The sequence below is a fragment of the Macrobrachium rosenbergii genome, chromosome 4 (genome assembly GCF_040412425.1).
Source record: "Macrobrachium rosenbergii isolate ZJJX-2024 chromosome 4, ASM4041242v1, whole genome shotgun sequence".
Taxonomy (NCBI): domain Eukaryota; kingdom Metazoa; phylum Arthropoda; class Malacostraca; order Decapoda; family Palaemonidae; genus Macrobrachium; species Macrobrachium rosenbergii.
Window position 1 is genome coordinate 73778128 of NC_089744.1, and position 11275 is coordinate 73789402.

At 34.9% G+C, this 11275-nt stretch overlaps 1 protein-coding gene across 1 annotated transcript in view; it reads right to left on the minus strand.

Moving 5' to 3' along the window:
- Positions 1–111: 111 nt before the first annotated feature.
- The window catches only part of TM9SF4 (transmembrane 9 superfamily protein member 4), a 21453-nt gene continuing 10289 nt past the window's right edge, over positions 112–11275 (minus strand). Inside the window, exons 2-3 of the mRNA XM_067099655.1 lie at positions 10882–11144; positions 112–9095 (exon numbers count right to left, since the gene is read on the minus strand). Coding sequence (XP_066955756.1) covers positions 8099–9095; positions 10882–11144 — 1260 coding nt within the window. The 3' untranslated portion in view covers positions 112–8098. The remainder of the gene's footprint in view (positions 9096–10881; positions 11145–11275) is intronic.

An 11275-nucleotide genomic window follows, 5' to 3' on the forward strand; every position in this document is an offset into this window, starting at 1 on the left:
AGCCAGGTGGGAAGGAAGCACAAATACTGCATATAACCCTAAACCAAATCATGTAAAAAAAAAAGGTATGAGAGATATTTCAAGAAAAGTTGAGAATAATAAAACAGCAACTTTCAGGAGTCCTTTTTAATATCACAAAGTGCAATGAAAATGAAAACAATCTTCCAAAGGAAAAAATAAATCTTCACTTAATACACCCACTCTGGTATTGCCACCAATAAATCTAAAAAGAGATGATTACAAGTACGCTACAAGATGCTAAAACTTGTTAGTTTCTGAGCCCTTCATGCTATATATAAGACATAAAAGATATGGAAACCTTTCACATCAGAAAAAAATTAATCATTACTCTATATGTTGCATAACAATAATGTTTCTCTTTTTTTTCATTCACGCAGATCACCCAACATCATCTTTCCAAAAGTAACTTTCTCATAATATTTATAGATCCTCAGAGCATGGGCATTCAGTACAGTATTTACAGACGCTTTTTTCACCTGAATGATTACATCAGTATTATAACAAAGGCAATCTTGACTTACAAAAACCAAAAGAACTGACATTATCATCCACTTCCACCCAGTAACCGATGCAAAAGGATTACTTGTCTTAATATTTACACATAAATGCCAAAAACTGTAATACATAGGATGCCAATGGAATATTACAATACAGTAGATCCTATGATATTACCTCCATTACACAACTCTTAAATTGGGACTACTCATAGCAAAATCAAGCTTTAAATTCCATTTAACCTTTGATAATTGTTAAACACTAAGAGGAAGAATGGTACAGTACTTGAAAGAAAGCATCTACTGTATGTGCTACAATTAGATAGAAATTTTTCTTTCAGATGTCTAAAATAGTATGAATTTAGCCTTATAAGTTTTCACCTTCACCTTTTCACACAAATTTCCACCTGCAAGTATTCAAGTTTTGATTTTAACAGGAGCAGTTTCGAGTTGACAGTTTTTAAACCATCACCAAGATATTCCCTGATGATGCACAAATCAACAAAGCAAATGAATAACCCATTGCCTTTATTGTCATCCGTATTATTAAACTACAGATCAAGAGAGATAATCAAGTCCTATGTAGCCTTGACCTTCTGTGAGAACTAAAAATAAAACAATAAAAAATAATTTTAGTATGTCATTAACCAAATCCTACGTATCCCTTGACTTTCTTGTCATAACTAAAAATTGAGAAATAAAATTTGTATGTCACTTAATAAAATTAGAAGCTGAACTAATCTTACAAACTGACATACATCAAGCACTTAGAAATTAATTTTTATAAGGCCAGACTTGTTTTAATACTTAGTGTATACTAAAAGGATACTCAACTCAGTGTTAAACTCAATTCATAGGCAAAATAAAGTCACATTTTTAAATAGCAGTCAAAACTATGATTGCCTACTAAACATCACGTACACTACAAAGAATGCCTGTAGAAAATACATCGTCTTGTATCATACAGTCACACAGTACCAAATCAACACTAATGCTTCATTAAATATTCTTCTCAAATGAAATATAGGACAAATAAATAAAATAAAACCCATGCAAATGGAATGATAATTATTTCTCTCATTGTTAAACACAAGCGCATATATATCCAAGTACCCTATAAGAAGATAGAGTACAGTACAGTAATAGTAAAACTGTTCCAACCAGTGGAAACATACATATTTGATTCTGCATTGGGAAGGCATCGACACTTCTCTGGTACTGGATTATGGCAATGGAAGTGTGTAGGAAAGAGAATTTAAAATGTGTATGAATATTTACAGGCACAGTAAAACAAATATACAAGTAGAGGGTGCATTTGGTATGGTGAAGTAGAGTTCAATAATGACATGTGCTTTGTTTCTTCAAAAAAAAGTGCCCACTTGCAGCGACTTGTCAAAACAATTTCTGCATTGCAATGAAACATACCTGGGGTGTGAAAACAAATCAGTGATGTGTAATCCAACAAAAACCTCAAAACAAAACAAAGGCCATTTAGCATTTTGAATAACTGAATAGATGGTTGCCTCACAGAAGGAGGTTCATTAATATTTATATTCTCGCATGACTGAGATATTTCAAAGGAATATCACAAAGGCCTGAACAAGCAAATATTTAAAATATGAAAGCAATGACTTGTCCTAACCTTCAAACAAGACACGTAAGAAAGTATGGATGTTAACCAAATAAAACATCTTGTGCTTGCACCAAGTCAAACTATGCACCTGAAGTGAAAGTGTGTATGGAGTAATGTATAGCAAAAATCAAAACAGAAGCCCCTCCTGTTCATCAATAATTCTCTTTTGATGTAAATAGAAACAGATGTAAGTTAACATCTACTTAAACTCAATATGGAGGAGAAAAGTACAGAATCCACCCAAAAGGGTAAAAGACAGTTCAAGCATTAAGAAAGATCCTGTCGATCAATACCTGAACATAGCGACATTTTCAACATTATCTTGTCCCAATGCCAACACAACAAAAATGGCTGAAATTGTATGGTTAATAGGGTGGTATGGAATTTTAAAACTTGGTGAATAAGTTGGTAATTTATGAACTTGTATCTCTTACTTATTATTTAAGGTCTTCATGAGAGGGAGGTTACACCAACGCATAAGAATATTTCTTAATTTTGTACTACAGTGATCAACTATCATAAGCACAGTTGAGCCTCTTTCTGTATACTGCAGTCTTTCAGTTCCCACTTCAATAATTTAAGACTGTACAGTATATCTTATGCCATTCTAACATACACAAGTTCTATTTCAAATACACTTTCCAAAGAAAATATAAACCATTTGCAATATCATACATTAGCATATACTGTACCTGCAATTCTTAAAATACTCCCAAAATTTAGTCATCGTTCACACATCTGCACTCAAAACTTGCACTCATTCCCAATGGCTTTTCATACATCCAAAACATAAACTAGCTGGGTTGTTTAAACAATATCTAACGAGCAAAAGCAAAATTGTGAAAATAACAAAGTAGCATACTTTCATAAACAACTATCTATCAAGATACCCGAAGGAAAACACTGCAATACTGATTTGTTTAATACAATTCTGTAATTGGTTGGCAAGTTACTGCAGGTGTGAGAAATATGAAGCACTACCACTGGAAGCAAACAGCTCTTTATTTTTAAAAAACAGTTTAGTTAAAGCAGTTATATTGTTACTGCCATATTCTTAAGCTCATTTTTCCTATACTTTGATCTTGAATCCCCTTAACAGTTCTCCATTAGGGTGCGTCTAAAATCCAGTAACACTTCATAAACACAAGCCGTTAACCTGTCGCATACACATCACAAATAAGTGGAAAACAAGTCAACAACTGCAAGTGGAGAATGAGCCTTTGGTAAATGCTGGATAATTTTATGATGCACTGATAAGGACTACCTGTACAATAAATCATTGGCTTTTATCAACCTGTTTGTGATGTGTGTGAGATGAGGTGCTGAAGTGCGTTTATCATACTCGTATTTTACTGTAGCGTGGGTGCACTGTACCCTAACTCTTCAAAACTGCCAACACAACAGAACCATGCTACTGAAGGCTAAAATTTAGAAGGGAAAAAGCATGTCAACAACAATTGACAGTCTCTAGAAGAGAAATTATCAGAGGAACAAAATTCCCAAAGTGCTGCCCTTGTCACTACAACCACCTTCCTCAACAGAGAGAGTGTGAGTGACTTTCACTTATAAGATGATCCAGTCACTGAAATGGGACATCCTAACCCAAGAAAATCCTTGAATGGAATGCATTATCTTTCTTCAATATACAGTACTTCAAGTAAGTTATGGTGCACTTGGATCTGGAGATGTCCAACTGTCCAACAGTTTACTATATCTTAAAACCAGTCCCTTTAGTAATTCACAAACGAATCAGATACTGATGCACTTCTCTCTGAAGAGGGTACTATCTATAGTGGGCCTTCAATGGAGCATTGCAAGCAATATACAGTACTAAGTCATTTCCCACTCCCTTCCAGCTCACAGTTACACTGCTTTCTATATTTCACTTCCCACTCATTCCCTTTCATCTTCTACTGGCTGACTAAATCTTTCTATACACTACTCTTGTTCCATTTTTTTCCTCACATTTGCAAATACATTCTTCAAGACAGCTCTTTAACCTTAGAAATGTGCCTCACTTGTCAGATAAATGTAATTTTATAATGAGAATGCAGCACCACTCCTAAATTTGAGTATTCTGGAAACAAGTAATTTCAGAGGCTATTGTTGTTTAACTTTAGTTATAACATTTTCTGCAATTAGAACTGATACAATGAAAATGTATACTGCAGCAACTTTTGTATACTGTATGAGAATTTAGCAGATTTTTCAAGAATGTAAAATAAGATATCAATTTCTGTCATCTGATGCTCTCAACTTTCAGACAGAACTTATATCTCCTCTAAACTATATTTAAACTTTATATATCATCGTTAGTATTTCAAAAAAAAGGAAAAAATATAAATTTCCAAAAATACTGAGTTACAGAACCAGGAACTAAATGTTTGTGATCCTTCTAATTTTCTAACCCTGAAGGAGGCTTTTGTCTACTAAGAGCTATGCACAGTAACTTATAATTTACACAATTCACAGTGCTTAGGATGTCTACACAATGCAGCGGTGTTAGATGGACAAGCAGAGCTGCCATAATCCCCATACTGCAAATGGCTGGCAGAAGGAGAATTATTTATCATTGATTGACAGCAGTTTAGTGTCTCCGTCTGCCTTGGGTGAAATTTGTACGATTTATGGACATGAAGTGGTAAAATTAAATTTCATCTGCCAGACAGTGGTAGTGTATGGATATGATTTTACAGATCTGGTAAAGCTGCAAAAATACTGTATCTTTCATTTCATCAATATGCACTACTACAGTAATAAATGTAATGGTACGTTTGCATATTTTTGTTTTTAATCCAATTAATATTTCATCCCTTTCTTCTGGTAGGCAACATCTATATTGGATAATTCCTAAACAACACTGTATAATATTTTTACCCCTTTATGTAAAGCTTTACTCCAAGTAAGTCATGCTTACATAATGGTTTCAGTCATCCTGTTGTGGATGACTCTGTTGTCCTCATCTAGCCCACTGAATTTAATTGGAATTAGGACCATAAACAAGTCTGTGGCATTCCCCAGCTTTATCTTGAAGTCAAGATCCAAAGATTCTAACAACAACAAACCTCAGGTATTGGTCATTTCTGTGCCATTGCTCAATTCTGCTGGAAGATATAAGGGTTATGAAGAACCAGGCTGAACAATATCCAAGTTATGACTCATTTAACAGCTTGTGCAATACCCTTCAAGAGTTAGTACTAGACTCCAGTCATACTTCAGCTACACGTGAAACTTGTACTAAGATGATGTTCATACTTATACCTACAAAATGCTCTCCCAGGTAGATATTAAGTCAGTACTTTCTAGCTGATGATCTGTGGTAGGTTTGAACACATCTCAAACAGGAATAAAGATTTTTTTAAAGAAACCCAGTAATAAATTATCTTATATCACAGCTGGGAGTCTCACAAGTCAATGTGAATTCAACATAATTTTCACCTTACTGCTTTGACAACAGATTTTGCTTCCTGCAAATAAAGAAAAGTATCCATGAACTCTCAGCTAATACACTTTGATAACCAATGAACAATATCACCCAGTCACTGATTCATTCAAGTATCTACTTAGTTAAAAAAAATACCACTAGCAGTAACTTAGAGCACATATAGTATGGAAATGGCCTTACGACTTGGTGCTATCAAGCATAACATTTTTTCACAGCACACCTAATTCTCCTACTAAAATGAAATTAATATCCTAAATTTCTTCGATGATTTAAACTAAACAGCTTGCTTGGCTACCCATACTGAGTATGATATGACAAATTACCCACCCGTAAGAATGACTTTGGGATTCCTGTTGACTTATGTACTCTATTTTGCCTTTTCGGGTGTTGAGCATAAGTAAAATTAGAGGCCAATAGTGTCAATAAACAATGAATAAAATTCTGGAAGATGTTTCTTTCATTTCTGTTGTATCAATAAACAAACTTTTTTAACACGTTTACTTCATCCACACAGCAATCTGTGGGCGACCACTACCTTCACAATAGCACGTGTGCCTCAGTCCTTTTTTGATCATTCCTTGTCCTGTTACCAAGAAGGTTAATCACTTATTACTTCAAAAGCATTAATCAAGATAGCATGAAACTAACCAGCCAACTTTTCACGATAATGTATCCAATACACCCTGATCTTATTCCCATCTATAAAACTACCTGAAAGATATTTACAGTTTTGACAAGTATTTTTTCTTATTACAATCCTTTGTGATGAATTCTATACCTTTGCAAATAATTATATCTTCTGGCTACATAACTACGACATACTGTATACCTCTGATGAATCTTACACGCAATGGACTGGGTGATCTGGTTAAACCATCTAATGACATTGGCAAGTATACTTTTATTTGCTCACTCATGAAATTATCATCTTTAATGTATATTTGTAATAGTGTATTCATGATAAAATAGAGTAGCAAAGGGTAGTATCAGTTAACAATTTTATTAATTAAATATTATAAAAACAGTGAGGATAATGCATACAATTATGCAAAGGTCAAATGAAAGGGTCATACTCCATAAAGAATCTATATGAATGATGCCACATGAATAATGTCTACTTAATCAGAGGGTTGCGACGTACTTCTCTACTCCATTGCAATCTGCTCTTGAGATATCTCAAGAGAAACTTCAAACTGCCACAGAAATAATGATAATGAATCCATTCAGGTTACATATTCTAACTGCTCAGTGATTTTACTCCCAAAACTGAATAATCACGGAAAGTATGTCAAACAGATCTCAATCATAACAACGTCAAAACAGAACACTAAAATACAGTATGATTCAAAAAACTATTATAATAAAGTACCACAATTGAAAATCAGAAAAATATGAATCAGCCCAATTTTTTAGAATCACATTCACTTCAGATATCATAATCAGCTTCTAACAACAAACAACTGGCTTATACTCCACTTGAGTACAAACAAACATCAAAACCAATATCTTTTACAGACAAGACTAAGTGAAAAATGTCAGGTCTCATTAACCTTTCACAGATAATGAGAGCAAATACCAAGCATTTACAAATATAAACAGAGCAAGCCACCTCATCCAAGTATTCACAGGGAAGTATGTCATGAATTATGGACACAGGTTTTAAACTGTTGGTACGGGAGTTTTCTGTTGCTATACACAAAGCCTTGGTTATACCTACACAATGCAAATTCACAAAAATGTGACTTTTGCATGAAATCTTCAGTGTCTTTTGTTACTTCGTCTCAACGAGGCTCTTTCTGATCCTTGCAAAAAACGGGGAGAACCTTCTAATACACAGACAAGATGCACAAAAGAAGAAAAAATTCTCAAGGGGCTTTGAGAATGTCTCTTTACAAATCTCTACTGATACTGCAATTAATAGGCTGGAAGCTAAATCAGCATACCAGAAGATCTGCAAACTATCAGCTTCCTCAAATAACTTCCTTCATTTCAAATAAATGGATTCCAAACAAACCTGAATGTCTCGTGAAGGCAAGTACCATACAACAGCTAATCTTATGAAGCCAAGTACCATAATACAGCAAATAATATCACTGACTGTATTCACTGAAATATTCAGCATACATTACCTTTTATTCATCCATTGCCATCTGAGACAGACAGCCCAACCGAAGACTTAAACAATATATACAAAGTTCCAAAGTGCACACTCTTTGTTTGATCTCAATTACCATATTAGTTCAACACATCACAAACGCAGCTAAATCATTAAAGAAAACATTAGTACCTACACAGTACAAATATCTAAGGCTTTGGTAAAAAAAAAACTCAAGAATAAAATCATAACTAAAAACTGAATATGTCTGAAAAATAGGATTAATAAATCTTTCTCTTGCACATGAAAATGTGCTCCCTTTCTACCCTCAAGCAAGTAACATGCTGCTGCTTTTATACAAATGAAAAATTAAATAAGACTACTTGACTTTCACACAATTATGACATACCTCAATCTATCTTAACTGCACCATAAATTTTCTTTATAAAAAGATAAGCAGCATAGAAGCCAATGGTGCCTGTCAGTAGCCAGAAAGTTGCGACCATTATCGCTGTGTATCCAAAATACAGGAGGAGGGGGACAAACTCGGTTATCTCCAGCTTTGTACTTAAATAGAAGATAGAGTAAGCAGCCACGTACACTGCCGAGCCCCCCGACGTGACAAGACTTCGCCACCACCAGTGGTAGTCCTCTCCGCACAACTGGAAGTACACCATGACAACGCTTATCTGACCACAGGACACGACCAGGATGATGAACACCAAAAACAAAAACCCAAAGAGATAATAAAACTGGTTTTCCCAAATGGCCGAGAGAATGAAGAAAAGCTCGATGAACATGGCTCCAAATGGGAGGACGCCAGCCATGAGTAGGCACAGCACGGGATGCATATACCACACTTGTTCCGGAACCTGTCGAGGAATCTGGTTGGTCCTGACAGGATGTTCGTACGGGTGTTTGCGGAAACCAAAATAGTAACCTATGAAGTTAAGTGGCACAGATATGCATATCCACAGGGAAAACAGGGCAAGCATCGTTGTGAAAGGCACAGCACCACTTGACTGTTTACCCCAAATAAAGAAGTTCAAGAAGAACCCTGTGGTGAAAACAAATGCTGGGTAGAGTGTGGCTGTCCAAAAAGCAGCAGACTTCCACTGCTGACCTCGCAACGTACGATACAATCTCCCGGACATGTACCCAGCTATCAATCCCATGAAAACATACAGTAAAATACCTGCAGTCATCAGAGCACCACGAGATGCAGGAGACAACATTCCAAACATAGCTAATATAATAGTTACAAGGGCCATACAGAATATCTGGACTCCAGAACCCACAAGAGCTGTGAATAATTTAGGATAACGAGGTGGTCGGAACACATCTCCGTGCACAAGCTTCCATCCAGACTCTTCTAGTGTCTCCTCCAGATTCTCATCTGCGTTGTATCTGAAATTGACAAAATAAAATTTGAGAACTTTACAATATCTCATGAAAGCTGAAAAAAACGTAAAAAGGAAAATATTAATGCTGTTCTCCAAATTCAAGATATTTCAACACAGTCCAGAACACACCTGGACACATTTAACAACTATAAAATGATCATGGTGTCATTTCTCACAACTCTGTGTGCTTTTTAAATTTAAGTAATTGTAGTACTGTACAACTTTCCAAATGAAGTTTAGTTGTCTAAAGATCATATCTTCTTTCGATGGATGCCTAAATGTAGGTAATTTTCCAGTCTTTAATACATTACTTTTGAATTTTAAATTTTTAAAATCATTGACCAATTTTCACTCTCAATCTTCATGCAATGAAATGTATGACTGAATTTGTAAACGCTTTACACGTTAACCAGCATAAGTTAATAATGTTTTAATAAATTTGATGGTAAATCTGTCCTATACTTATCATCTCAACACAATCAATCTTTTCCTAAGGTAGCTGTCTCTCAGTGGCTTGCAATACCAACTGAATTATATAATTATATATATACTATACTTACTTCAGTCAAGAAAGAATGAAGTACTGTACTGTATTTCAAAATAAAAATTTAGAAAATTTTTTGGAAGCATGAGTCAATCTTCAATGTCCTGAACTTGAAATCATACCCAGTTATTATAAATGAAATTTTTTTCACCAAAACCTACTACTTGGTACATTACCTAGAGTAGCTTATGATAAGATTTCCCTATTATATGATTTAATTTATAAAAATTATGATGCACTACACCTATTAAAGTATTTCTGTTTCATGTTCACTGGTTTCACTGGTATAACCTTCCAATACTACCTGTATTTCATATTAAAACAATTGTAAATTATCATTATCACTATTACTATAAAACTTGCATTATCAATAATCACTATATTAAATTTATTACTTTATGATTAATTTGGGATAATCTCATCCTCTTCTAATACTAAACATAAATCATCATCATTACTATGATTATTATTATTATAATTATTTAGGAGATGATTCCTATTCATATGGAAACGAGCCCACCAGAGGCCACTGACTTGAAATTCAAGATTCCAAAGAATATGGTGTTCATCTGAAAGAAGCAACAGAAGGTATCGGGAATACAGAAAGAAGACATCAGTTATTTGAAAAGAAAAAATATATTAACAAATTAATAAATAAACAGATAAAAATTTATGTAAATCGCTTTAGGGTAGTAATGCATTGCATCTTCACTTGAACTTTTGAGGTTCCAATTGCACAACATCCGCAGTATATGCACGAAGATATAAAAAAACCTAGTTGCTATAAAGAAAAATTTGTTGAACACCCTCTCTAACAAAAAAAGAATTCTTTACATCATGTGCTTATTCTACAAGAATAGACTAGAATAGAATATAGAATTTAGGCAGAAGGCCAAGCCCTGGGACCTATAAGGTCATTCAGTGCTGAAAGGGAAATTGACAGGAAGAAGGTTTGAAAGGTGTAACAGGAGGAAAACCTTGCAGTTGCGCTATGAAACAATTGTTAAAGAGGGTGGAAAGTTAGATGGAAGAAAGACAATATGAACAGAGGTAGTGTATAAGGAAGGAAAGAAGCTGGAGCTAGGAACCAGAGGGATTTTGCAAAGAACCTTAAGTAATGCCTACAGAGCACCATGTGAGGTGCCCTGATGGCACTATCCCCTTATGGGGCTTATTCTACAAGTAATATGTGCATAACAGAAACTTACGTTGCATAAGCAAGAAAAACTGTCAAGGACGGCCTTACCTTGCAATGTCTCGTCGGAGTGTTCGGATCATTATCATTGTGAGGATTCCAGACAAAAAGAAGACGACCACCAAAGAATTGACGATGGAGAACCAGTGAATCTGAACATCTGTCATCTGCAGGTAAATGTCCCAGCGAGACGCCCATCTCACGTCTGACCTCTGCCAAGTGACTGAGTAGCTGAAGAGGATATTGTTTGGCCCGTTTTCCTTTATCTCTTGAGGGGCATGTTTCTCAGGAAATGAACAGTGATCTGTAGTTCCCTGCAATGTACAAAGATTTTCAGAGTTGTAAAACACTATACATGTACAAATACACACACAAATTAATGCGAGACAGAAGACACACTGTTATGTGCATGTATGAACAGTAAAGTCTGAAATTTATAAATATT